Genomic DNA, 27,751 nt, shown 5'->3' on the forward strand with positions numbered 1-27,751 from the left:
CCTGGAATGGCTCTGGGCATGTTCCTTCATCTCTTCCCCAGGGCTCACTCCCTGCTTTTTGTAGGACAGCTGGGTAAGAGGGATGGATGTCAAAAAACACGTGTTCTTTACTTAGAAAACAGGGATTATCAGTGGAGAGCAGGCTGTGCTTTTTATGTCCATGAATTAAATGTCCTGATTTCCCACTGTGCTCCAGCTGAAGGAATGTTCACTGGATTTTGCTGGATGCTGGGCAGCTCAAGAGTGGATCTCTGTTAGCCTTGTTTTTATTGGATTCTGGAATGAACACGGAAATAGGAGTTAATTTGTTACCATCAGGATGACCTCTACTCCCATCCCCTGATGCTCTGTGTGCTGTGGCAGTGGTTACGTCTCTCATCTTCCTGGGATGTGGTTGTAGATGGAGGTGCTGGGGCACCAGCAGCTGCCCACTTGTTGGAGTGGCCCTTTGTCACCTCGGGAATGCTCTTGGGACAGCGGGAAGACAGGGACACCTTCCACTAGCCCAGGTTGCTCCAAGCCCCTTCCAACCTGGCCTCGGACACTTCCAGGGATGGGGCAGCCACAGCTTCTCTGGGCAACCTGTGCCAGGGCCTGCCCACCCTCAGAGAGGAGAATTGCTTCCTAAAATCCAATCTAAACCTACTCATCTTTCCTCACCTTGAATACTGAGGCAGTTTTGGCCATAATATAAGAAAGATATTAAGCTCTTAGAGAGTGTCCAAAGAAGGGCAACAAAGATGGTGAAGGGTCTTGAGGAGCAGCTGAGGGCGCTTGGTGTGTCCAGTTGGAGAAGACTGAGGGGAGACCTCATTGCAGTTCCAACTTCCTTGGGAGGGGCAGAGGAGGGGCAGGGACTGAGCTCTGCTCTCTGGGGACCAGGAATGGCCTGAACTTGTGTCAGGGGAGGTTTAGGTTGGATCTCAGAGAAAGGTTCTTCCCCCAGAGGCTGGTTGGGCACTGCCCAGGCTCCCCAGGGCAGTGGTCATGGCACCAAGGCTGACAGAGCCCAAGGAGCGTTTGGATGGTCTTCTCGGACACATGGTGTGACCCTTGGGGATGGGTCTGTGCAGGGCTGAGAGTTGGGCTCGATGATCCTTGTGGGTCCCTTCCAACTCGGCATATTCTGCGATCCCTGTTGTCACTGGTGGGGGGGTGGACCGGGAACCCCGCGACCTGTTGCCATCCCACCGCGGGCTCCGGTGGACCGGGAGCACGGGCGGCGGCGGGGCCGGGGGTGTCTCCCGCACCCTCGGGACAAGCCCCCCCCGGGCAGCGGCGGGGCCGGTCGGGCGGGCGCAGGCTCAGCCCCGGGGGCCGCCCCGCCCCGTCCCTCCCCCGGCGGCCGGGGCGCTGACATCAGAGCCGGCCCGGCGGGGAGGAGGAGGAGGCGGCGGCGGAGGAGGAGGAGGAGCCGCCGCCGCACCGGAGCCATCGCTCTCGCCGGGGCCGGGGCGCACCGGCGGGGGGCGGCGGCGGCAGCGCTGCTGCTGCTGCTGCTTCACCCCCCGCATCCCCCGGCCCATCCCGCGCGGCCCGCGGGGCCCCGCCGCCCTCCCGCCGCCCTGCCCGTAGCCCCGCGGTGCCCGCGCCGTGCCCGCCATGCTCTCCGGGGCTCCGCCGCCGCCGCCCGCCGGCTTCCCCAGCCCGCCGCCGCCGCAGCCGCCGCCGCCGCCGCCGCCCGCCGCTCCCCCGCACGGGCCGCCGCCGCCGCCGCCGTTCCTGCCGGGGAAGGGCGGCCTGCAGATCCGGAAGAATGCCATCACGGACGACTACAAGGTCACCACGCAAGTGCTGGGGCTCGGCATCAACGGGAAAGTTTTGGAGATCTTCAGTAAGAAGAGCGGCGAGAAGTTCGCGCTCAAGGTGCGGAGGGACCCCCCCCTCCCCTCTCCCCTGCCCGCCGCCCCGTCCCGGCGCGCCGGGGATGGGGAGGGAGGGAGGGAGGGACGCGGGGACCGGGAGGGGCCCGGGGAGCGGCGGCGGCGCCGCTGACAGTGATGGAAGGTGTCTGCTGCGGGGGAAGGGGGTCCCGGGGGGGCCGCTCGGCGGCAGCGGGGCCGGCCGGACAATGAGCTGCCGCCCGCCCCTCCGGCCGCGCTTTAATCTCATCTTCCTCCCCCCTCTCCCCCTATTGCGAGCGGCGAGACGTTGGTTTCCAGCTTTTCTGGCGTGAAGAACGAAGCGAAATGACATCTTTGGTAGCACGACGGGGAGAGGTGGGGGTGGGGGGTCTGGAGTGGAGAGGAGCCCCTGGCCTGGCTGGAATCCCCTCCGTGGGATGCGCAGCTCGGGTCTGCATCTCAAAATGTGGGGTCTGCATCGTGGAGCTGGGGTTCCCTCCGTGGGGCTGTTCATAGTGTGTTCTGTAAGCACAGGAGCTGCCCGCTGTCCCCGTTTGATGGCAGGTCTCTCCTGGCTGTAACACCGAGTGACTGTCGTCCCCCCCTTCGCACAGTGAATATTTCAGCCTTACGATGTTGCCCTTTGCCCCTAACTTGCTTCTCTTTGAAAGACACGGATAAACAGTGGCTGAAAAGCTGCGTTTTAGGTGATGCAACCCCTCTCCTCGTTTCCACACGAGGTTCTTTGAGGAAAGAGAAGAGCGTGTCTCTCTGCAGGAGAGACTTTGGGAAGTTTGAATGGATTCACGACGCGCTGGGTGACGCGGGTACAGGCAGTCTGCTCAGCGGGAGCGCCGTGTTCTCCAGCATCCCTGCAATTTGCGCCCACACATGAGCTGTTCAAACCCTTGGCGTTACCCTGAGAACTGGGAAGGCTGAAAAAACCCCACCTAAACCCGTAACATCCCCCCCTTTTGTGTTTAGCGGCGCCCCTCTGTTGGTGTCCGGGGTTCCTAACCTGAGTGAGTGAGTGAATACGGGGCTTTGGAGGCACAAGTTGTGCCGCAGGGGTGGTGGGGTCAGCACAGGACGGTGCTGAGCACCTGTGGTTTAAGAGTGGGGGGCAGTTGGATGATAAGTTTGACTCTTCTGTCAGAAACGCCAGCATTTCTCAGGAGCGTTGTACTCTAGAGCGACATGAATTGTCATCTTGTTGGGTTGGAAATTAGCGAAATCTTCTTCTGTTTTGACAGACGGGCTCCTCCTCGCCTCTGAAGTTGACTCATGTGTTTAAAGCGCAGATCCCAGCACTTCCCTTTTGCAGCCCTGAAAGGGGAAGGATGGCACAGCAGATCGAGCACCGGCAGTTCCTCTGCCCAGGGGCCTGGGACTGGTGCTGTCACCCTGCCTGTGCCAGAGCAGAGATGGGTCAGGGTTTGCTGCCACAAGTTCCTTGGCCTTGTTGAGAAGTGTCCTGGAGGGCAGGACTTCTTGCTGTGATGTAGGAGGGTGACACGGAGCATCTGCGCAGCTCTCCGGGGGTGAGGCATATTTGACACCGAATCTCTTTCAGGAAAAGGGATTGTCTTCCCTGTCCCCTGCCCCGGCCTCTTCTCACGTCCCTGACGGGGAGGGACAAGTTCAGCTGAGTGGTTGGACGTGTCCCTGGCTTCTCAAAGAGCAGCACAGCTGCTACTGTAAGTGATTCCTTCCAGCACCTTAAAAACTCCTACGCTGTGAGTTTGGGCGCTGGGACGAGCCGGTGGGTACCCGGTTTGTCCTCGGGAGGGTGAGCTGCACACTTGAGTTATTCAATTGTATTATTTGGACTGAGCTGCCAAGCCCAAACTTGGTGTGGGTGACTGCCCTAGACATGATGTGTGCTGACTTCATCCCCTCCTCTGGTACGCAGGCAGGATGATGTCTCTGCAAGAGACCTGTGGAGAGGTATTCGGGTCCAAATTACTCATGGGCTGCATCAGAGTGGAAAGATGACCTAAAGCAGGATCCACAGAAGTGATTGCATCGAGTTGTCATGTTTCAGATGATGCTTAAAAGAATCCTGATGGCCCATTGCCAGGAGCCACAGCTGAAATCTGTCTGCTGCCTGCTTTGGTTGTGCAGTGAACCTTTCCATTTGGAATGTCAACTCTTTATGTTTAATATTTCAAAGTCTTGTATAACACTGGAATCCTCCACTGGAGGATGAGACACAGTTTTGTCTCTCCCTGATGCTAGTGGTGTCTTCTGGTTGTGTTGTGCTTCCTCTTGGGTCAGGAGCAACTGTTATATTGTTAAACCTCCTTCTCCCAAACTGAGAGATGCACTTAGGTAAGGGTTTTGCTGAGAGTCACTTTGCTTAAGAGAACTTTTCAGTGCTTCAGGAAAGCTGAAGAGAGCTTGGAGACAGTGTTCTAGCAGCAGTGAAAACGTTAAGGCCAATTTTCTTCTCCTTCCAGTGCAATAGTCCGTGGCAGAGACGCATCATTAAATAAAATGATGCTGTGTGTGAGTTAATGGATGGCACTTCTGCTTTCTGTGCAGTCCCCAGGTGAAAACGAGAGATTCCTTTATTTTTCTTGTAGATTATTGTTAATTTTTCAGTTTCCCACCCCCTCAGTTTTATTTTATTTTATGGTACCAAGCAATTCCTGAAGTGTGGCATCCCTGAATTATCTGCTGTGAAGCAGCCACGGATGGTCCCAGTCACCCATGACCTGACCCTGTGTGATGCACGATGATCTGCTGCAGGGTGGGAACATAAAGCCCGTGGAGAAGTGATGAATGGAACTGAAACGTGAGGTCTGGGTGATTCCTTACCCCTTTTTTCCTTGTAGCTCGGTGTGATTTATTATTAGGCAAAATTAGGCTTGTAATTTCTGTAGAGGCTGCTGGATGTAGGTCACTGCTGCCCTGACTTGGCGAGGTTCGCTGTGGTCAGGCTGCAGTGGTGGGGCTGGGAGTGAGGGCTGTCTGGCCTGCTGCAAATTCCACTTTTAAGACTAATCTTTAGGCAAGCTGCCGAGTTGGTGGCTGGCTGCCTTAATTCAGCGAGGAAATCACAGGTAAGCCAGGCTGGAGAGTGGGGAGTACTAGTGGCAGCTCGGTGGGGCATTTCATGGAGCAGGTTGCCTTTAAAACAAATTAACAAACCTCACTCCTGACCTCAGCTTCAAAGCAGGAGATCCTCCCCTGGGTTGGTGAGCTTTGGAAGGGCTGGAAGAGCTTCTCAGGGCTCATGGATTTGCCCCTCTCTGGCAGCCCCGTTTCTGGAGCATCCTCGGCGCTTTGGGGCACGTTTGCGAAACACTCTCAGTCTCACTCTCAGCCTCATCAGATAACCTGTGAGTGATGGCTCCTCTGATGGAGAAGGAGGAAGGAGGTTGGTGCTTTCGTGGTTTATCATTCTGGTAAGATGCCTGTGGTGGAATTAGGGCAGGTCTTGGAGCTGATAACTGAGCAGTTCATGGCCGAGCGAGCTCATGGAGCTGGTGGCCTCGTGCTCTCTCTCCCACCGTGGGGAGAGGTTTCTTACAGAGGTGTTGAGGGGAGCAAAGAACCCTATTCCCTGCAGCTCTGATTGAGATCAAATGCTTTGTCCCCCAGAAAATCCAGCTGGGAAAATATCCCTGAAGTGAGGGAGTAGATGAAGATCCTGAGCTTATATTCAAGGAAAACAGCTCATCGTGTGTTTGCTGTACTTCTGTCCCTCTCTCAGTGGGAAGATGTTTTTTTTTTTAATTAACTCTACCATGTATTTAATATAATCAAAAATGTCTTCACTGTGGCCTTCTGGGCAAGCTGTGGTTGAAAAGCTGTGGAAAGTGTGGTGACATCACTGGGACTTTTCCAAAGCAGCGGTTTATTATCTCATTGACCAAAGGAGTCTACTGACTCGGGGTTTGAGTTTGTTTAAAAAATGTAGGATTTGCCATAATCCCTTCTAAATACTTTACATGTTCTGAGCAGTCAGACCTGAGACTGCCATGGGCTGATAACAGCCTGGGAGCAGGGGCTTGCTTTTCACTTTGGTACGTGCTCAGGAAGTGGCGGGGCTCTTCCTCTCAATAATAACCTAATGCCATCAGCCACAGGTCCTGCAAAAGAAGTTTCCCATGTTTTCAGAGGCGGGGAACTGAGATGCAGTGATTTACTGAAGGTCTTGCAGCCTGTCAGAGGTGACACCGGGCTGAGGAGCTGAGCTGCTGGTGTCCTGCTGGACACAGGTACAGCCCCTGCGTGTGTGTGATTTAGTAGCCAAGTACAGCCAGGTAAAAGGATGATTTTTGTCATTCACATTGAACTCCCATTTGTGCTGTCAGGAAAGCCCAGTGTATAGGACAGCACTGGCCTGTGGGGCTGTGGAGGTGATGGCTCTGCCTCAGGTAGCAACTGGCGCAAAGCAGGCACTGGGATTTATCAGACACGTGCTCCAGAGCATTCAAAACAGTGTATAAAGAATAATTTGAAGCTGTGCATACTGGCAGCCAGGTCTCCTAGCATGCTTGGTGGACAATGGGTAGGCACAGGTGGTGAAAACTCCCAGAAATTTCCTGCCGAGGAAGCCTGAAAGAGCGAGTTGATGACCTCTCTCTTCCCAGAAACATCCAGGATGTGCTCTGGTATCTGATGAGATGGATGAACTCTTGATGGCTTGCAGGGTGGTGCAGGTATGTGGGAGGCATCCAGAGGAGTGGCTGGGTTGGAAGTGGCTGTTGGGCCATCCCTGTGGCACGGGCAGCAGCGTGACTTCGAGTTTACAGTCTGGCATCTCCTGAGCCTTCCTGGTGGGCTCGTGTGCCCCATACCAGGGTGGTCTAAGGACTTTGCAGCAGAGACAGCAGCTAATGCTATTTTCCAACCCATCCTTTTGCTGTGGTTTTCACTGTCTGCTGAGAAGCTGAGAGGAAAGAGCCCTCCTTCATTAAGAAACCCTTTCCTCCTCCTAGCTCCGACCATAACCGGCTCCCCGACCTGCAGGCGGCCCTCGCTGCAGAAGTCAGGCTCCTCTCCAAGCACAACTGGCCCCGCGCGTCTGGCCTCAAGTTGCAGCATTCAGGCAGCATGACCTCACCTCCTGGTTTCCAAGAATAACGCGCTGCCTCCTCTGCGCCGCGCCGGGACTGTCTGCAGTGGGTGAGGGCGGCTGCCACGGCCCGGCACCGGCCAACTCGAGGGGTTTGGCTCTTGCCAGATGCCCCCAGGCAGCCCCATGCCCACCCCGGGCTGCTCAGCTCCTCTGCCCTTTGTGGAGGAGCTGGGATAGGGCTGGTTTTGGAGGCTGGAGAGTTTGGAGGGGGTGGATCTGTGAGGAGCTGGGTGATCCCTCCACCAGCTCCAGAGGCTGGCATGTGAACAGGGCTTTGCCTGACCGCTCCCCAAAAAAACCTGTTTCAGGCTGAGCAGTCACATTGAGTCAGTGTTTCAGTGTGGTCCAGAGCTCTTGAGCATCCTGGTCATCTCTGGTGGGGATGTTGATTTTAAAAGCCCCAGAGACCTGTATCCCACTGAAAGTGGGTCCCATCCCCTCCATGGATGTCCCTCATCCTTCATGGCTGCAAAATGCTAAAAGCAGCCTGGTCTAGTGGGAGGTGTCCCTGCCCACAGCGGGGAGTTCGGAATGAGACGACCCTCGAGGTCCCTTCCGACCAAACCATTCTATGATTGTCTTATTCTGTGGAAATGTGCTCTCCTTTCAGCTGCCCTGGCACGAGGACTGTGTGCATGACTGGTGCCTGGAGGCTCATTTTGGAGAGGGCTCTCACGTCCAGGCCCTGTCCCTGCGGAGGTGGATGGGGAGCAGCACACGGGGGCCGGAGCAGGGCACGCAAGAGCAAGTCTGAATGCACAGAGCTCTTCTAACAGCCTTTTAAACTGTTCTTCCTTTGTACCTGGTGGCTGAGTCATTTCAGAGATTTCAGCCTTTTAAGATCTTACCAGTTTGAGGCAGGGATTACAGCGCCTGGCAGGTTTAATGGTTGCATTAACTCGCTGTTCCCTTTGTGGCCTCGGGAAGGGACTAACGGCCACGAGTCCGTGAGTGCTGGTGGATCCCCCTGACCTGAGATGACCCGAAACACAAGTTTTGCTGGAGATGCTGTGAGCCACAAAAGTGTCCTTTGGAGAGCAGTGGGGTGATACCTGCTGATGGAAGGGAGGTACAGGATGAGGGTACCAGTGTGGCTGCTCTCTGGGCACTGCTGGCAGCATGTGGAGCACCACTGTGGCTCCATGTTCAGTGTGATGCTGCCCAGGAGGATGATGGCATTTTCCCACGGATTAGAGCCTTATATCAGTGCCCTTCCTCGCTGTGACAAAGTGCACTGTCCCAGTGGAGAGGGCAGGTGAGCTCCCTGGCTCAGGCAGCCTGCAGCTGGCACAGCCTTGGCCCTCCTATGTAATGAGATTATTCAAGCTGCTGGCGTCAGGGCTGCATGTGATTCTGTGCCTGGCTGTCCTGCGAGCCGTAGCCTAAACTAGAGATAAAGTTCAAAATGCAAACCCAGATCTGAATGTTCCTGGGGCGCCCAGCCAGGCTGGGACTTTGCTGCTCTGCTCTTGCTATCCTTATCCAGTTTGGTCTGTAGATTTGGGGATCAGTGGAAGGCTGGATTAATTTTCCTTTGTCATCATAATTAAGTTTGCTGCCTTGCTTTGTGCCCTTGGCTGCGGGCAGATCCCCTGGGTGCCCCTCTTGAGTTCAGCCTCTCTTTGCTGGCCCCAGAAGAAGGGGGTCAGTCAGGTTTGGGGTCATCATTGCCATACACCTCTCATGATGCATCAGGCTAAATCTGTGTAACAGCAGGCTGGGGCTCTGTGCTGTTCCTTTCCAAAGGCCTACAGCACCTCTGGGGTTGGGAGCATCCTCTGCTGAGCATTTGGACCCGGAGTAGCCGCTGTCCCCATCCTCTGCCCTCCCGGCGTCCTCCGGCCGTGGTACACGGCACCGAGCTGGGGCAGCCTCTCCAAAGGCTCCTTGGATGTCCTGCCAAGTGTGTGTGTTTTCAGGGAAATGTGACTGGAACACAAGCTGGGGCTGCTGAGGAAATTTGGCAGCGCGTGCCGTCGGGCTGCAGTTCCAGTAGCTGCAGCTCCTCGCCTCTCGCGCCCGTAGGTGCGGGTGGGAGCCCGGTCCAAGTTGGCCTGGCTTGGAAATGGGATTGGAATCCTGAGTACCCCAGCAGGGCCGGGGGGCAAAGCAGATGCAATCAGATCCAAACAAATCAGAAAGTATGTGCGTTGTCCTCAGCCTAATTTAATGAAACTAGTAAATAAAACAAAAGAGCAGGGGGTGGTGAGGGTGGTGTTCTGGTAACAGGGATGTGGTTTTAATTTCAGCAGTAATGACAGCCTTATGGCATCCAACAGCTCAGTGTTTAGAAACAATTTAAACTTATATTTCCACTTGTTTTAGCAAACAGGCAGGGACTGTGCTTGCTCACAGGTGCCACTGTGGGTGTCAGTGACCTGTCACCACAGAGCGCTGGCTCCCACAGCCCTGCAGCTCCTGTGGCCGCTGCTTTTGGGTGCAACCAGGCTGTGGGAGCCACTGTCACCTGTAACAGCCTCCTCTGGCCAGCCCTGTCCCCTCGAGGCTCTCTTCCTCTTGGGCCGTTTCTGCCGTGTTGGACAGATGAGAAAACCTGGGCAGCTCTTGCGTAAGCGGCTCTGCCGGGTGCTGGGAAGGCCGGGCTTGCCAGGAAGTTTAAACTCAGATTATCTCCTGGAAGTCATCAGAGCTGTGAGTTTTGGCATTTTCGGGTGGGTGCCTCCTGTGCCGCAGGCAGAGCAGCCCTGGCACGGGGACACGGCTGTTTTGGGGAGCCTGGAGGCGTTGCAGCCCTTGGCTGGACAACTTCCTGAGCTTCTGGAGGGAACATCAACCACCTTGCTGGCCCAGGAGCTTGGAAGAGGCTTGTGGAGGCTTTTGCTTTTGTCCTCAAGTGTTTTTCCCTGCAAGGAAGGACCCTGTTTGTGAGATGAGGAGCTGTGTGTTTGTGTTGGAGCAGGATGCTCACATCTCCATCTCCTTCCCCACCCTGCTTATTCCGCTTTGGAGATGAAACTCCCAGTATCTTTTCTTCTAAGGAAAAACTACTGTAAAGAGCAACTCTCTGCCAGGACGTGAGATGCCCCGTGGGTGGTGGGATTCAGCAGGGAAGTGCTCCAGGTCCTCGGGGGTCTGTGGAAGTGTCCTGGTGCTCTGATTCCCCAGCTCCCTGCTGCTGGAGGAGACAGCCAGCCTGGCGTGTCGTTAGGGATGCAAATGCTGGGCTGATGAAGTCTGGGTGAGTAAGGTGCTGAGGAGGTTCTGAACGGATTAAAATGTGGTCTTTGAGTGCTGCTGAGCTGCAGCTCCGGCGCCTCCCGGGCGCCAGCAGGGCAGGAGGGTTGGGAATTGGAACTGTTTCCTGGGAGCTTCGGAGCAGGTCTAAGGCTTATGCCCTCTGCCACAGTCTGGAGAATTCATGGAAGATGATGTTCTCTGTGTGCCTCAGTGCAGTGCTTTGGGGTGATATTCCCATTTCTGGGCCTCAACTCGAGGAGCTGCAGGGCAGGGAGGGCTCTGGCCCTACAGGATCCAGCTAATGAGAGCAAGGAGAGGGTTTTGGCTGCTCTTGGTGTAGCCCGTTAACTCAGTTTTGCTGGGCTCTGGCAGCCAGGGCAGCCTGTCCTTGGCAGGTTGAACACCTCTGGCTTTAACCAAAACATTTTTTTCGTGTTTCTTTCTCCCCAAGGATTGCACTGAAACAACAAGGCGAACGTCACCAAAGGAGGGTTGGCCTGGGACATGGTGGTGATGCTTTGAGGGTTTTAGTGACTTAACTCCTAACCAGCACTGAACATCTGGATCTTATCCTCCTCAGATCTTACCCGCCTCAAATCCAAACCCTCCCAGCAGCTCTGGAAAAAGCCTTAACCTCCATTGTGTGAGACGTGGGGGTAACACAGTGTGGGTGCTGTTCCTACCGGCCACTGGAGGCTTAACTTCTCTCTCTCACTTAGGAAACGGAAGCTCTGCTGACTTGAGGTGTTGCTCCAGGCTTTGTGGGGCCACAGGGGCAATGCCAGCCCTGCTGCTTCCCGGAGAGCTCCAGGCTGCTGCAGGGGTTGTGTGGGGAAACGTGGGGGCTGCCGGAGCCCTGGGGTGGGCGGGCGGGCGGCCGAGCCGCACAAAGGCTGCCCTGTCTGCTCTTTGGCTTCCCCCAACCCTAAGCTCTTTTCGTGAATAAGTGGGATTGAAAAAGCTTAAATTCATACAAAGCAGGATCCAGGAGCCCCTGGCCGACCCGGAGAGAGCAGCTGCCCCCTGCTCACCCTGTGCCCCGGGGCTGCCTCTGCTCCTGGGGGTCCTGGTTAATGCTGCCCTGGGAGGAGGTGGTGTCTCTAAGGGCTGTCTGTTGGGAGAGGTTTCTTTTTAAAAGCTGGTTATGGGAATGTCCAAGAACAGCCTGGTCTGCCAGGGGAGCAGCAGTAGCTGCAGGAGTAGATTTTTTTTGATAGTTTGTTTAAATATCCCTGTGTTTATCCTTTTATCCCCTTTCCGGTTTAATCTAACAGGCAAGAGGAGTCCAAACCACTTGCTGCCTATTGTAGTTGGTAAGAAATCAAGTAGCCTGCTGGTAAACACTGTCGAGCAGTGGATTACTGGACATCCATGGGAGGATCAGCCAGTCTTTCCCACGTGTTTTCCACGTGTGTTTTTGCTGTAGAATGAAAAGATGCAAGAGCACAAAACCTCTGCTGTCAACCCAGGTTGGATCAGGTTGGATGGGGCTCTGAGAAACCTGGGCTAGTGGAAGGTGTCCCTGCTCGTGGCAGGGGGTTGGAACAAGATGAGCTCTAAGGTCCTTTCCAACCCAAACCATTCCATGATTCTGTGACCCCTCACTCTGTGCTGTTGTCTTTCGGGCAGGACGTGTCCGTGGCAGAGACCGGCCTTTCCCTCTTGGTAGCGCTGACAGGAGGGAGTTTCCCCCCCATGGTATTTTTGGAAGTTTGTGCACCCAGGCGCTTCGTGACGATTTTTGCACGCTTGTTGGCTGAGGTATTTTGAGGTTATGGTGCTGACTGGGACATTGGTGGTCCGGGCTCTGTCCCAGCTTCACCAAACCTCCCCAGCTCCGGGGCCGCGTGGCTGCTGCCGACAGGTGCCAGGGAGGATCTCGGGGCTGCCAAAAGCCTGGAGGGAGCTAAGAATAACCCCCCTGTCCTGAGAGCTTTAATGTGGTGCCAGCAGGATGCAGAGAAGGGCTTTTTTTTAAAAATAGAAGCACAACTGTGTTTTCCTGCTGGCTGAAGGAGTCTCGGGATGGCTGCTGTGGTGGGAAGAGGGGCTGCTGGAGGAGGAGTGCCCTGCTCGGCCTTGTGGGGTGGCAGGAGGCTCTTGGATTTTCATAGCATTGCTTCAGAGTCCAGGATTTCCCCTAAAATACTGACTGCAGTGGTGGGTAATGTGGAGTGTGTGACTTTAGATAGCGTTGAGTCTCAAGTCTGAAGTGTTGCTTGGCTCTTAACCCAGGCAGGTTCCTCCAGCTCTTCTGCAGGTCCTGTTGAACACTGGGGCTGTGCAGCAGCTGTGTGATGGAAGGAAGGGGACGAGGAGAGCAGCCTGTGGGGCAAAGACAGCCTGGCTTGGACAGGGAGACTGCAGTGAGAGCCATGAGCAGCCCTGGCTCTCAGTGATCAGCTCTGCTTTGGTGGGTGCTTGGGGGAGATGGCAAAGGAGAAGGGGGAGGGATGCCTGCCCCTAAACAGCTCTTAATCATCCAGAGGGGTTCAATCCTCTCCTTTCCCTCTGCCTCTTTGTTACTGTCCCCTCTCATTACACATATTGATGCCCCTCTCCCTGTCCTGTGCATCCCCCGGGGTGGGCTCGTGCTTTGGCTGCGTTGGAGCTGACAGTGCTGGAGGTTTTTAGCTGCTGTGCCATGTGAGGGGTGGAGGGAGCAGGAGGAGGAGGGCTGTTGGTGGCTGAGGGACCCCTGCCTTGCTGGGTGCCCGCGCAGACAGAGGCGTGTTACGAAATCCCCGTGTCACTCCTGGCCTGGCCTTCCCCTGCTCCAGACAAACCCACAGCAGCCACCCAGCGTGGGAGCTGTTTGTCTCACCCAGGGAAGAGCCACAGTCCCAGCCCCAAGACTCTGGCAGCCTCTGAACCACTCTGGATGTCGTGCTGGGTGTGGGTTCACCAGGCAGGAGCACCCTTTGGGCACTGCTCGGGTGATTCCAAGGTGGGTGGTGGGTCCCAGCAGCCGGGGGGATGCTCCACTCTGCATCCCTGCAGAGCATCACAGCGGGGTTGCACATCCTGGGCTCGTCTCAGGGAGGTGTTTGCTGTGCCCTGCTGTTGACTAAGCCCGTGACAAAGGTGAAACTGAGTTAAATAAACAACTGAGAAAGGACAGGATGATGCAAAACGTGCTGTCGTCACCGAGCTTCGAGGGTGCGTAAATGGAACCCTCCTCAGGCTTGGCACTGGTGCAGGAAACACATCCCGAGGCCATGCTGCTCCCAGCACCAGGGGTGAATGATGCTTGGAAAGAGCTTGGCCTTGATGCAGCTTTGTGCTTTGGTTTGTTTTTTTTTTTTTTTCCCCCTCCTTTAAATATACATGTATTTATTTATGCTGCTCTAAGATGTGTGTGGAAAGGCAGCAGGCAGGATCAGTGTGCTGGGGGGGGGCTGGCAGACACTCATCTACCCCATGGGGGGGCCCTGCCCATGGGCCGAGCCCTGAGAAACTTCATTTTTGGGAAGAGCACGAGCCCAGGAGCTGCCGGGAAGCGGTGGGTGTTGTGGGCCTTCTGGCAGGGCTTCACGGCTCCAGCGCTTGCAGGCGTGGATCTGGGCCATCCCAGGCCTCTCCCCGAAATCACTTCCAGCCTTAAACGTAAGGAATGGGGTAGGCACGTCCGAGAACAAAAGCAGTTCTGGGATGTAGGTGTGGGGAATCCAAAGCTGCCCCTGGGGTCGGAGGCGACGGTGGGGTCAGGCAGGGTTGTCCCCAGGGTTGGTGTGAAGAAGGGACCCAAAAAAGATGCTCTGAGTGCCCGGTGCTGTCCGTGGGCCGTGTGGTCTGTGTGTCTGACGTGGAGGGGAAGCCCCGGCATAGGGGGCTGGTGGAGGCAGCCTGAGATAAGGGGTTTTTCAAGCTGTGCCTGTGGGAGGGGAGCACAAAGGACAGAGGTCAGCGCTGAGTTAATGGTTTACATTCAGCGTTTGCTTGTGTATTAATCACACCTGCAAATATCAACCACTTCCTATCGTAAAAGCACATATGGGCGCTTTTTCCGTTTGCCCATATGTGGTCAGCTCTGATAGGAAACCTGGCAAGGGACAGGGCTTGGGGAGGGGTCGGGAGGAGGAGCTGACCCCAGCCCGGAGCTCTGCAAAGGGGTGGAAGTGAAGGGGCTGTGTGTGGAGCAGATCCGCTGGCTGCTCTCGCGGGAAGATATCCGCCCTTCCCGTGGCTCCCTGTTTTCCTTTCGCTTTGTATTGTGCGGATAAAAGGCCCTGGCAGATGCAGCAGAGGCGTGCAGGGTGCAGGGATCTGGTTTGCAGAGAGGGGTCTCTGAGCAGCCCCCCCAAAGTGGCTGTTTGGAGCTGGGCTGTGGCTTCTGCTGGCCCAAGACAGTTTGTCCCTTCCCTGCTCAGACCCAGTGTTGTGGTGGCTCCTGGTGGGAAGGGACATCTTGGATACCTGTAGAAAGGGATGGGCTGAGGCATTTTGGCCATCATGACCCCCTTTGTTCCCATTGGATTCATGGAGAGGTCCTGGCCAGGGTGGTGGCTCCATCGCTCCAGGCTGACCTGCTCCCTGGGACCTCTGGCATGACCTTCTCCATGCACAGCAGGACATGGGACCTTGCCAACCATGGCTCATGCCTGGGCTGATCCTGGCTCCTCATGCCAGCCCTGGTGCCTCCAGGAGAGATGAGCATCCGGTGAGTCAACAAAACCCAGTGCTGCTGCTGATGGAGGGAAGGAAGAGGATGATCCCAAAACAAAAACACGGGACTGAATAGGCCCCTAAGTTTGTTTTTCTCAGATACATGAAGCTGAAGCTCTTTATTTCTCTTCATTAAGCACCAGCTCCAACCTGCTGCTGCTGCATGACTCAGTGGGGATGCTTCATGCTGCTGCCTTGTTGCCATTTACCTGCTTTGACTTTTCCCTGTGAGTTTTGCAGCCCCCTCCCACCCACCTCCCTGTCTCCTCCCTACACCCTCTTCCCCCACCGTGTCCCCACCGTGCTGGTGCCCTTCCCGGGTACCCTCTTTGGCACTTGGTCTCCTTAAAATCCGTGTGCCAGGAATATTTTTTTTTTGCTGCTTGGGGAAGGGGCTCTGCAGAGCGGGGCTGGCCGGGGGGCAGCGCCCCGATTGCGCGGGGGGCACGGGCCCCTGGCAGGTGGCTCTTATTTAAGCCCAGGCCTCTCTTCTGCTCCTCGCCTTTGTGTGCCTCGAGAGGCTTTTGTTGCAGCCTGAAAAGGCTGAATAGCTGCTGCATCTGTCGCGGGGGAGAGCGGGGCGAGGAAATGCTCAGCAGATGCCCCGGGCAGGGGGGGAGATGCGGGGCGGGGGGTCCCGAGCATCCCCTGCCGGGCACGGACCCCCGCGGGAGCTGCGGGCAGGGGAACCGGCAGCACACGGGCACGGAGGGTTGTGCAACCGCGGCAGGCGAGCGAGGCCCCTTGTGAAAGAGCGAGAGCCGCCTCTCCCCTCGCCCCATTGCAAAATCGCCCGCAGGAGCCGGGACGAGGCGCCCGCTCCGACATCTGCCTCCGCTCCGACATCTGCTCTGCTCTGACATCTGCCTCCGCTCTGCTGGCTGCTCCTGGAAGGGATTTTAGCTCGCCTCTTCATGCCTGGCTTGTTGCTCGTCTCAGGCCACGCACTGGGAAGGCTTTCCCTGAGCTCGCTGCGATGGCTCCAGGTCTCCCTCCGAGTGCTCCCATAATTCAGGCTGCGAGAATGCGGCCGAGCAGCTCGAGTGTGTGTGTGTCAGTTCGCGTTTGCTCAGCCTGAGTTGCGTCTCCTGTCTTGCTCCCTCTTTGTAGCTCTTTCTAATCTGAATAATTCTCTCTTGCTGGGATCCTTCTTCCAAACCTTTCCGTCTTCCTTGAGGCAAGAGAACGTGGAGGAACCTTTTGTTCATGGCTGTGGAGGATGGGGCTGGCTGTGCTCGTGTCTTGCCCGAGCGGTCAAAGCCTCAACATCCTCCCGGGCCCTCATGGCACCTCTGGAAGTTGGGTAGCTGATGCCTGGTGCTGTCCTGCCTTGCGAGCCATGAGGTTGGATGAAGCCACCTCCATGAGGGAGCAGCAGCCACCCTTCCAAACAGTCACCCTGGCATGGCAGGCCGGGACACGCTGCAGGCAGAACACTGCCGGACCCACGCACGGCTCCTCCTCCCGACGCGTCACCTCTCCTCCCTGGCTTTCCCCGGGCAAAACAAAAGTGAGGATGATGCTTTTTGCCTGGTCTGTTGGAGCTTCAGGCTCTCTATCTGTGGCTCTGTGTGCGTGGGCAGGGCAGAAATGATCCCCAGCCTGGGAAAGTCCCGCCAGTTCTGTCTGTCCTGGTGGGTGTAAGCAGCGGGGATGGGGTTAATGTAAAGGTTTATATAAGAGCCACGGTGATGTGGGGGAGGTTTCCTGAGCTGCACGTTTAATTGTTCTTGCTTTGTGGTTGAACCATGAATTTCCCTCCGTTTGGTAACATAATTCCTCTTATGGGCTTTGGGACTCGTGATTTTATTTCTCTTCTGTAGTTCATAAACAGTAAAAGCGGAACGAAGCTTTGCTGCTCCCACGTCCTTCTGCTGCCCTCTCCCTCTGAACCGTGTCTGCCAGAGGCTGAGGCAGCTTTGGGGCGATTGCCTGTGGGCTCCCCAAATATTCTGGCATTAAAGGCTCAGTTCAATCCGGGTCCCCCTGCACTGTGGGTCCTGGGGGCGATGGGGTTTGCCTTCCCAGCGCTGCGAGGTGGGAACAGCATGTGCAAAGCTTCCAGGACTGGCTCTACAAATATGTAAAGCAGCTGACGCCAGTTGGCAACAAGTTTGCAGGGGAAGATTAGGAGAGGAAAATCCTTTGAAGAGAAACCCTTTTGCTTTATTAGGAAAAAATGCTCCTTGCCCCGTGTCAGCCGGGTCAGGGGAATCCGAAGCCTGTGTGTGTGATCCAGGCAGGGGGAACCTCTGCTTTGCTTCCCTGCTGATAACTTGGGAGGATGACAGCTTTTCTCTCTTTGCTGTAGGTTTATTCTTGCTGCAACTTAAGAAGGGTTTATTTTAACCCCTGTGGTGCAGGCAGGCCCTGAGGGGAGCTCCTGGGGGTGGTGTGGGGTCTGGGTAAGCTCCTGCAAGTCCTGACAGAGGGATGGTTGCTGCACAGGTGAGGCACATGGTGTGTGCTCCTCTGCTGGGGGACTGTGGAGAACCAGGTGTGATCAAAATACACATGGAAATAAAACCACCCTGCCTGCAAGAGCAGCTGGAGCACCCGGGGTGAGCGTGTGGTGAAGAGGGGCAGCCTTGGAAAATGAACAACTCAGCATGCCAGTATGGGCCTGATCCTTACTTTCCTTGGAAATTACCCGTGGGAGGTGAGTTTCTCCTGTGCAAGCTCTTGGACAGGGATGTCTTGCCAGTCTGAGGGAGTGCAGTGTGTTCTTGGCTCGCCGAGGGGCAGAAGCGTTTGGGGCTGCGGTGGCACCCAGGGCAAGGAGCAGCAGGACAGTGTCCTCAGGGACCTCCTGCCGTGGCAGTGGAGGAGGGACCTTCCTTTTCCTTCCTTTTCCAACCTGCTGTGACTCATGGAACATCATCCCAGGAGGAGGTGGCGAGACTGAATCAGTGGTGCCTGAGGGAGAGGGAACGTGAGCGCGGGTGGCTCCAGCCCCCTTGTTTGCTCCAGTGCTTTCCTTCCTTCCTTCCTTCCTCCCTCGTGCCCACCCACCTTTGCTGGGCTTGCTGGGAGGTGATGGGGGGAGAATTCAGCTCCACGTGCTCCTGAGCAAATAGGACAGAGCCCCCAGCCCTCCCTTGGAGCTGAAGTTCATTTTCAATGCCCTTGGGAGCAGGCTGAGCCTGGGTTTGAGTTTGGGTTTGCTGCTGGGGTGCCATCTCCCTGCAGACATCCCAATGAGCCGTTTGCTTTTCAGGAGCTGCTTCCAGGGTTTGTCTTTCAGAGCTGGTGAAAAGCTCAGAGCTCCTGCGGGAGCCCTTGAGGAGCCTTTGCTGCTGTCGGGGTGCTGAGCACGTAGGGGCTGGGCTGTGCCATCCCCTGATGGGACCAGTTTTGGAGCTTGAGGGTTTTAATGAAGCTAATGAGTGTGTTTAGCTTTGCACAGAACTAATTTCTCTCACAGTGTGGAATGGCTCCTGGGGGAGCTGGGCTGAGCCAAGGCTCAGGATGGCAGCAAACGCCGTCTGCCGAAATCTCGGAGGTGTCAAACTGCTGTGAGGGGAGCTGGAATGTGGCTGAAAGCTGAATTTCCTCCCTCACTGCCAGGAGGGTGGAGTGTCCCTTTCCTTGCTCTCCCTCCTTTCCTGCAGGGAGGTGCCCTAATGGGAAGCAGAAACGGGATGGGGCAGAGCTCTGGGTTGCCACAGCTTTCCTGGTTGTCCTCTGTCCATTGCCATGTTGAAGGGATACAGGGATGCTCTCTGATGATGAGCTGATGGTTGGAAATGTGCACTGGCTGCAAATGTGACACCTAAAGCACATAACAACTTTAATGGGAAAGGGAAAGGGATGCAACTCCTCTGAGTGTGAATCCTGCCTGGGTTTGTTCTGAGGTGGTGGTGGAGCCTCCTCTGCAGCACTGCCCTTGTTCTCTGTCCTGGGGACACTTGTGTAACTCAGGGATCTGGTTACTGCCCAGCTCAACTGCTGGAGCCTCTGCTCCAACCAGAGCAAGCAGGTAGAGCAGCGTTTCCATCTGAAATAATGAAGGGTTTGATCCCCACGGAGCCCTCCCTTGGAAGGGGAACAGAAGACAAGAGATGGAAAAGCTGAACTGAGAGCAGCTGTGGGCTTTTGGGGGGTTTCCAGCAGCTTGTCCCATGTGCTGCCCTTGCTGCTCTGCAACCCTGGTTGTGCTCCAGGTTACTGCTGTTGCAAAATCTGCTGGGGTGGGATGGGGGCAGTTGACCCTTGTTGAACCTCAGGGAAACACGAGGTGCTTTTCCCATCCCAGCCTCCTCGTTGCAAGCCAAGAAATACAAATCTTGCCGTGGCCATAGGCTGCCCTGCATTCCAGAGCTGAAGCAGGGACGTGGGCAGTGTTACCACACCCCCCAAGTGCGTTCGATGTGGAGTTCCTGTGACTGGAGCTGGAACGTCACCCACCACTGGTTTCACTGCTGGCTGTGGCCAAGGGATGGGAAGGAAAGTTGTCAGCTGTGGGAGCCTCTGTGGGAGCAGAAACTGGTGGAAGCACTGCTGGGTCCTGTCTGGATCAGGACTAGACAGTGTCACCCCTGTGTCATGCTCAGCACATCCCCGTCTGCCCCGGGCACAGGGAGCTGGTATCTGTGCTGAGGGCAGGATGTTGTGGGGTGCAGAAGGTGATGCTGGGCCTGTGGGCTGGTTCTGCCGTGGCTTGGGCATCACCTTGTCCTTCCTGCATTGGTAATGGCCTTCCCCACTCAGCCTCATTGCATCTGGCCTTCAGCTCCCCGTGAGGCCGTTGTCCTCCGCCACCGGGAACATTTCCTAAATTAACCAAATCATTCCCTTAACAAGGCTTAATCTGCTCCTCTCAAAGCTTCTCCATCACATCCCCATCCCTGGCTGGCAGGGGAGTGGAGGGAGCAGCTGGATCACAACCGGGTGTTCCCAGAGCACCGGGGCAGCTGTTGGCTCCCGGCGGGTGCCCGAGTACAGACACAAACGTCAGGGCTGTGCTGGTACAGGTAATGGAGCCTGCTGCCTCCTACTTCATTAAAAATACAATTAATCTCCTTTAAAAGCGCCCTGAGTGACCTCTAAAAATGGGATGTATTTTGCTGTACCTCTCCTGTTTGTCTTGTGCAGAATGATGTTAACTAGCTGCTTCCTGCTGTTCCATTTTCCCAGAGCGTAATTACAAATCGGGTTCTTTTTTTTTCTCTTCAGCTTCCTGGCTCCCCACGCCAGGATCTTCGGAGCAGGGCTGCAAATAGCCAAGCTTTTCTCCAAAGCTCCTTGCCTGGCTCCTCGGGGGGCTGGTGATATGTTTGCTTACGGTTTTGGCTTCCGCAGGATCCAGTTTTTAGGGTAATTAAGCAATAGAGGAGCAAGGAGGGGCCGTCCAACCTCCTGCCCTGTCTTCCTTTCACCCCGAGGCTGTCGGTGCAGATGATGTCAAGCAGTTGTGCAAAGGTTGGCTTGGCCACTTTGGTCCTCCCTGAGCTTCCAGATGCCATCCTACACCCCATGTGCTGTCACAGGTTTCCACTGGCATGGGATTCCTCCACCTCAGGAAGCAGGAGAGCCGAGGAGGTGGGAGAGGTGTGACCAAACCAACCCCATGGAAGGATGGGGTTATGGGTGGGTGGCTGAAGGGCACATCCTGTTTTGCCTTTCCCTGTGGCAAAGGACAGTTACAGTTCCAGGCAGGAGTGCAGATTGCCATTACTCTGCCAGGGCACCATCAGTGAGTGTTTCATCTCTCAACAGGCAGTGGGTGGGTTTTGGGGCTGCAGTGAGTATTAACCTTGTTCCTGTGAATTCCCCCCTGCGCTGGGCACCACTCTGCGTCCTGCCAGGCCAGCAAAGCATCCCAGGGCTGATGCTCCCATGCTCCTGGAGCTTGTCCAGGAGAGGCCAGAGGGGTCAGAAGTACTTTTCTGTCAAAATCTTGGTAAAATGACCAAACCTGCTGTTTCCTGCTGATGCACACGGAGGGTGGGGGTGTGTTTCCACATCCCTCTGCTCCGAGGTGCAGACCTGCTCCAAAGGGTGTTTCACTGAGAGCTGCCAGAGACAGGAAGGAAAATGAACTGTGCTCAGGATAGACACGTTTGTTGCTCTATATTTAGGAGCATAATTAAGGCTGGTTGTTTATCCTGACAAACACGGTAATTAATAGTCTGTGGCAGACAAGCAAATCCTTCCTGCACCTGGGAACTGTGAGTTGTCTTTGGGAAGGGCAGGGGCCTCATTAAAGACCTGCTGGTGCCCGGGAGAAAAGCTGCTATTTAGGGAACATCTGGCTGTTTGCTTTGTCCCCTCCCCAGGCACACGTGGCCTTGTGCTGGTGGCCTCTGAAGTTGTGGTGAGGGAGCTTTTGTGGTCAGCCCACGTGTCAGGGCAGGAGGGTCCTGCTGGACCCACGGAGCAGAAGGCCGAGGGATGGGAAGTGACAGGGGCTGCATAAAGCAAGGTGTGAGGGTGGTTGGTGGCACTCGGGGTGTCAGTGGTGTAGGTGTCAGAATTTGGCTCATGAAAGCAGTAGGTCTTGCTGGTTGGGCACTGGGGGTGGCAGTGAGGTGACAGGCGGCTGGGATAAGGTTTTACCGGCTTTGGAGGGGAAGGGCAAGAAGCTTCTGAGGGCAAACGGCTTCTCACTCTTCCCACTAGATGGGGATGGAGGCATTGTCAGAGCGCGTCTCCCGCGCCCGCAGGGAGCACCCTGCTCGGCCCCTGAGTCTTCTCGGGTGGGCACTGTGCCAGCAAGGGGTCATGGCCTGGCTCTTCTGAGAGGCTCGAGGCTGATGGGGGTCTCCTTTCTCTCACAGATGCTGCAGGACTGCCCCAAGGCCCGCAGGGAGGTGGAGCTGCACTGGCGGGCGTCGCAGTGCGCGCACATCGTCCGCATCATGGACGTCTACGAGAACCTCTACCAGGGGAGGAAGTGTCTGCTCATCGTCATGGAGTGGTGAGTCCCCGGCCGAGGGGCACCCCCAGCCCTGCGGGGGGGTGGGGTGACGCCAGAAGTGGGGTGAGCACCTTCCAGTACTGCTGCTGGGGTGCTGGGGACCCTGGGGAGGTGCCGTGCCAGGGGATGCAGCCTGTGAGCCGTAGGGAGGGCAGCCCTGGCAGAGGAGCTGCAGTGCTGGTGTTGGAGGGGCAGCGGGAGCTGCACTGGCTCTGAGTCATTCTGAAAACCCTCTTGGCTGTCGGGAGGCTGAGGGCCTGTGGTTCTCACAGGTAGATCATAACCAAACTCGCTTTGGCCATCGAAATTTGGGGTAGTCAGCGTGTTCCTGGCAGCCTGTGGTGGGTCCGTGGGGCCGCAGCCACGCCGAGCTGACACGTCTGTTAACGCTGTGGCACCTCCTGCAGCAGCAGTCGGGTGGCTCCGGGTCGGGTAGATGTTTGATACAACCTGGGGAGGAGGAGGAGGAATGAAGGGGAAAGTATTGAAACCACATCCCAACCGCAGCTGTGATTTGATGCAGCTTCCTTGCCAAAACCTCTCCTCTGGCAAGCTGGTAGGTTGCCCGGGGGGGCAGCGGGTGCGAGGAGCAGCGCCGGGGCAGGCGGCACAGGCAGCGGCTCTTGTGGGGGAAGAGGCTTCCGAGAACCACACTGGGCAGCCAGGGGTGGGAAAGGTGTGTGTGGTATGGAAAGAAGGAGTAGCTGAGTGGTAGGAAACAGGTCCCCAGGGCTGTGTCTGTGAGAGCTCCATGCTGTCCGAGGGCGCTCTGGGTGTAGCGCCCGTCACAAGGCAGTGTTTGGTTCTGACGTGAGCTTGGTGTGTCTCCATCCTCACAGGGCCCTGAGGGCTGCCCACTATTGGTATTGCAGATGTCTAGAGAACGTCAGGGGCGCTGGCAGGAGATGCTGTTGGTGCTGGGAAAGCAAGAAACTGTTTCTGCTTGACTCAGATAAGGCAGGGACAGGAAGAGCCATTATCCCTGCTCATGGAGAATTCTGCCGTATCTCACTCCTGATCTCTCTGGGAGCTGAGTTTTTCCTGAGGGTACCCGGGGAGGGAACCACGCCAAGGATCCCATGGTGCTTCTCCAACACCTCACCTGAGACCTTGCTGTGCTGCAGTGGGGTCCAGCCTTTGCCTCCCCCACCCCATTGCCGAGCCCGTCTCGGTGCTGCTGACGCCTCTCCCGTGCCCTGAGCTCGACTCAGCACTTCTGCCCGGGGTTTGTGTGCCGGTGAGGGGGTTGTCTGGTGAGCAAAAGGAGGGCAGGGTGTGCTGGGAGTGCTCTCACCACCTTCAAGCCACATTTGCTGTCTTTACTGTAAATGTGTTTTCTGTGGGCTGGTGGGGCGACCACGTCCGCCTGCCCCCGGCGTCCCCACGGCCGGCACGGAGCCTCTGCCCTGCTCATTTCTGGAAGGAGGAGGCTCTGAAACGCCCCACGCCCAGAAGCACCGACCCAAGGGCTTGGATGGAGAAGGGGGTTGTTTCTTGCTGAGCTTGTGCAGCTCCTGAGTGAGCATCAGAGGTTTTGGCACAGCTCGTGCCGGCGTGGGGTGGACCTGCAGCATCTAATGCCGCCTGCTTCTCTTCCAGCCTGGATGGTGGGGAGCTCTTCAGCCGCATTCAAGACAGGGGAGACCAGGCCTTCACAGAACGGGGTATGGAGCCCACAGGGTGCTGGGGTTTTGTCTTTGGACCATGTTTTGATGTTTATAGAAGTGTCTCTTGTCTAGCCTGTTCCCTTAGTGACTCCTTTGGATCCCCAGCAGAGTTTTGCACTCAGGGAATGAGGAATGTGGGTGCAAGTGCTCCTGCTTTTCACGTTCACTTGAGAGCAGGGTTAGGGGATGTTTTCTCAGCTGCCCCCACACCCTCTCTGTCCCAGTCCAGCACAGGTAGGAGATTCAGTGATCTTTAGAAACACCAACCTCCCTCAAAAAATGAAGTCCAGGGGCTGTGGTTCTCATGAATCTCATTCATTTCATCCCTTCTACTCTTACTGCCAGGAAAAGCAACTACACAACCCAAACCCTGAGCCTGTTGCCCCCTTGGCTTCCCATCCTATGGAGAAAGCTTTCCCAGCTGGATTCCCTGCTGGCTGGGGGTACTTAGTGGTGTGAACCCCTCCTTGGATATTGGGGTCAGGGGCTGGAGCCTGCTCCATCCCTTCTCCTGGGAGTTTCTGTCCCATTTGCTGCAGGCTCCTGACCCAGGGATGGGTGCTGGGTGGGCCTCCGTGGAAAGGAGCTCTTGTTTCAGAAGAAACCCCTTCAGCTTCAGCCAGGCTGTTTGGTTTGTGGAGTTTTCAAGGAAGTAGTGCTCATTTTAACTTGCTTATGAAGGCTTAATGATGGGTTTTTTTGCTGCTTCAGAGGCTTCAGAGATCATGAAGAGCATTGGGGAAGCCATCCAGTACCTGCACTCGATCAACATCGCGCACCGGGACGTGAAGGTACAGTGCACCTTCACCCCCCTTGGCCTGGGCCAATGCCAGGCTGCCCCAGCCCTGCTGCTCACTCCTTCTTCCCTGTGTGTTTGCAGCCTGAAAACCTGTTGTACACCTCCAAAAGGCCCAATGCTGTGCTAAAACTCACAGACTTTGGCTTTGCTAAAGAAACCACCACACACAACTCCTTGGCCACTCCGTGCTACACGCCGTACTACGTGGGTGAGTGCCCGGGGGGGTCTGAGCTTCCAGGTTTGCAGAGCTGGAGGGCAGATCTTGGGGGGGTTTGGGCAGTGCCATGTGTGGCCCATCACCTCTGCATCCAGCCTGGAGCCCCATTTGCAGCCTGGTGCTGGGGGCAACAGTCTCCACTGCTCCAAGCAGCGCTGCCGAGAGTGCCCGGAGCTGCAGGTGGATCCATGGGATGGTCGCATCTCTTCCACCCGGTGCTGCCACGTGGACTCAGGAATTTTCCTCTCTTTCAGCCCCGGAGGTGCTGGGCCCAGAGAAGTATGACAAGTCCTGTGACATGTGGTCCCTCGGTGTCATCATGTACATTCTGTAAGTCTGATGATCCCTCTCCATCCTCCCGGGGTCAGAAGAGGGGGCAGAACCTTTCTCAGCTGCTCCTGTTCCTGGCACTGCCCCGTGCCCTTCAGGTGCTGCTGGGGAGGTTTTTGGGGTGACACATTGACTCTGTTCCCTCTCCTGGCACAGGCTGTGTGGGTACCCCCCCTTCTACTCCAACCACGGCCTGGCCATCTCTCCTGGCATGAAGAAGCGAATCCGAATGGGCCAGTACGAGTTTCCCAATCCTGAATGGTCCGAGGTGTCAGAGGAAGGTAAATGTGGTCCCTGTGGTGGCTTGTCCCCAGGCTGAGGTCTCACTTTGGGGTCAGCTCTGTGTCCAGCAGTGCTGTGAGGGCTGAGGGGAGCTTGGGCACGTCATGGGTCAGCTCTCAGGGGTGCAGCAGCTTCACCTCTTTCCTCGAGAGGCTTTTGCTGAAGGGTTTGACCAGGGTGAGCTCTGTGGCACAGCAGGGGTGTGTGTGCATGTATTTTGGGGCTGCTGGCTCAGGTGGGAGCTCAGGGAGATTCCCCTGGGACCTGCTGATGCCTGACCCTGCTCAAACCCTTCCAGTGAAGCAGCTGATCCGTAACCTGCTGAAGACGGACCCGACCCAGCGCATGACGATAACGGAGTTCATGAACCACCCCTGGATCATGGTGAGTGCTGGGGGGAGGAGCAGCAGGATGGTGGGGGGGTGCAGATGGGGCAGGGATGGGATGGGATGGGATGGGATGGGATGGTACAGGATGGCTGCAGCTCCCAGCTCACACTCCTCCTCTCCCTGCAGCAATCCATGCAGGTGCCCCAGACCCCGCTGCACACCAGCCGGGTGCTGAAAGAGGAGAAGGATCTGTGGGAGGATGTGAAGGTAAAAACTCTCTCCTTTGCTGTCTGCAATGCTCTGCCCCCTGGTGTCCTCTGGGGACTGTCATCTCCTGTCTTCTCACTGCAAAAAAGGCTCATTCACTAGCCTTGGGAGTGCTCAGAAACTGTGTAGATGTGGCACTTGGGGGCATGGTTTAGTGGTGGACCTGGCAGTATTGGGTTAACCACAGGATCATAGAATAGTTTGGGTTGGAAGGAACCTTAAAGATCATCTCATTCCAACTTCCTGCCATGGGCAGGGACACCTTCCACTAGCCCAGGTTGCTCCAGGCCCCATCCAACCTGGCCTTGGACACTTCCAGGGGCAGCCACAGCTTCTCTGAGCAACCTGTACCAGGGTCTCCACACCCTCATGGGGAAGAATATGGTTGGATGATGATCTTAGAGGGCTTTTCCAACCTTAACAATTCTATGACTAATTTGGGCTTGGTGTGAGCGCGCCGGCTCCCAGGGAGATCCGTGCTTGGGAGGGAGCTGGAAGGATGATCAGTGGGACACTCAGGCCCTGCTGCAGTTTATTCCCAACTGCTCCGGGGGTCCTGGGGGGGCTTTGCTGACGGCTCTGCCTGTGCCCCCTGCCCGCAGGAGGAGATGACAAGCGCTCTGGCCACCATGAGAGTGGACTACGAACAAATCAAGATCAAGAAAATCGAAGACTCCTCGAACCCTTTGCTGATGAAGAGGAGGAAGAAAGCCAACCCCACCGAGCCCGCCGCGCTCCCCCACTGAGGGTGCCCCGCGCCCGCCGGCCCCCGAGAAAGCAATAACTATATATATTATATATTTTTTAAGGAAAAAAAAAAAAAAAAAAGACGAGACGGACTGTTGTACCGAGCGCATGGAATTCAGACATTTATACCAGACTAGTTATTTTTAGCTACTCACCTGTGTTTCTGACCTTTCTGGAGCAGGTGGTAAGATCCCCATCAGACCCACACCTGCGGCCCCCCCCGGGATTTTGTCCTGTAGGTGAACGCCGCCCATAATTGGATTTTTATTTTTCTTTCGTGAGACGATTTTGATTTATATTTCTCTTTTTTTTTTTTTTCCTTCCTTCCTTCCTTCCTTCCTTCCAAAGACACGGAAAACTCCTGTGGTGACCTTTTTAGGGTATATAACGTATAAATATTTTTTAAAAAAAAAATAACTGCTGTAGAGCTGAAAGCCAGGCAGCGTGTTCCCTGTGTGGATGCTGGCTAGAGGTGGGCTCCAGGCTTGGGCGTGGGTTAGGGGGACAGGGAAGGAGAGCTGCCTTCCCCCCTGTCCTGCTCTACGTGGCAGGGCTGGCATGGGGGGGTTCCCTGTGGCCACCGTGCTGCTTCACTGGCCAGGAAACTGCTGCTTTTAAAGCACAGTAGCCAAACCCAGCCCCCCAGCTGTCCCTGAGCTGGAAGCCTGGCCTCTGCCCCGCCGTCCGTGTGGTCTGTCTGTGCGTGGGGTGTGTGTCGTGTCCGTGGGCCCGGAGCTGCTCGTGGCTCCCCTGCCGTGGCCACCACAGTCTGTGCCTGTGCCTGGAATCCAGTTCTGACCTCAGGGGTGGGCAGGGGGGTGAGCAGGAGGCCAGTGCCTGCCCCCCCATACATCCCCCTGCTCTGCAGGGATCTGGGGAAAAGATGTGTCCCTGCTGCCCCTCCCTGATCCCACAGCCCCCGCTCCAGGGAGATGCTGTCCTGGGGGTCCCTGGGGACAAGCGGGTGGCACGGGGCTGTGTCTTGAGCCAGGACAGCAGCACTGACCCCCTCCCTGGCCAGAGCTGGGGGTCCTGCTGCCCCCCCCCCAGCGTGGCTCCTGCTGGGAGCAGGACGGCTGCTCTGAAGTCTTTAGTCCATGAATTATTATTATTATTATTTGTCACGATGTTTCACTTCGTTAAATGTGTTCGAATGGGGGGGGGTGGGGAAATGATTTTTTAAGGCAATGTTTAGTTTTTAGGTGATCTTTTAGACACTGTATGGAACTTCAATTTGTTTTAAGAACCGGTTTTTATCCCTTTTTTTTTTTCCTTTTATTTTTTTTTTTAATTATTTTTGTCTGTTGGCTTATACTAATCTTCCCGGTCTGCTCTTCAGTCCTTTGGATTAAAGACACTTAAAGCGTCACCCAGTCTCTCCTCCTTGCTTGTGTGGCT

The 27,751-nt window shown here is 56.1% G+C and overlaps 2 protein-coding genes across 3 annotated transcripts in view; both read left to right on the forward strand.

The window, feature by feature from the left end:
- The window catches only part of LOC127480485 (interleukin-20-like), a 117,298-nt gene that overhangs the window by 57,610 nt on the left and 31,937 nt on the right, over positions 1–27,751 (forward strand). The window lies entirely within an intron of this gene.
- MAPKAPK2 (MAPK activated protein kinase 2) lies at positions 1,397–27,722 on the forward strand. Its single transcript, XM_051808626.1, has 10 exons — positions 1,397–1,866; positions 21,576–21,715; positions 23,315–23,379; positions 24,094–24,173; positions 24,263–24,389; positions 24,653–24,728; positions 24,885–25,009; positions 25,309–25,394; positions 25,526–25,606; positions 26,209–27,722. Exons 1-10 carry the CDS (start codon positions 1,603–1,605, stop codon positions 26,350–26,352), a joined length of 1,188 nt encoding a protein of 395 aa, XP_051664586.1. The 5' UTR covers positions 1,397–1,602; the 3' UTR covers positions 26,353–27,722.

This window comes from Manacus candei, unplaced genomic scaffold (assembly GCF_025592945.1).
Source record: "Manacus candei isolate 608988 ecotype Guabito, Panama unplaced genomic scaffold, ASM2559294v1 h1tg000073l, whole genome shotgun sequence".
Classification (NCBI taxonomy): Eukaryota; Metazoa; Chordata; class Aves; order Passeriformes; family Pipridae; genus Manacus; species Manacus candei.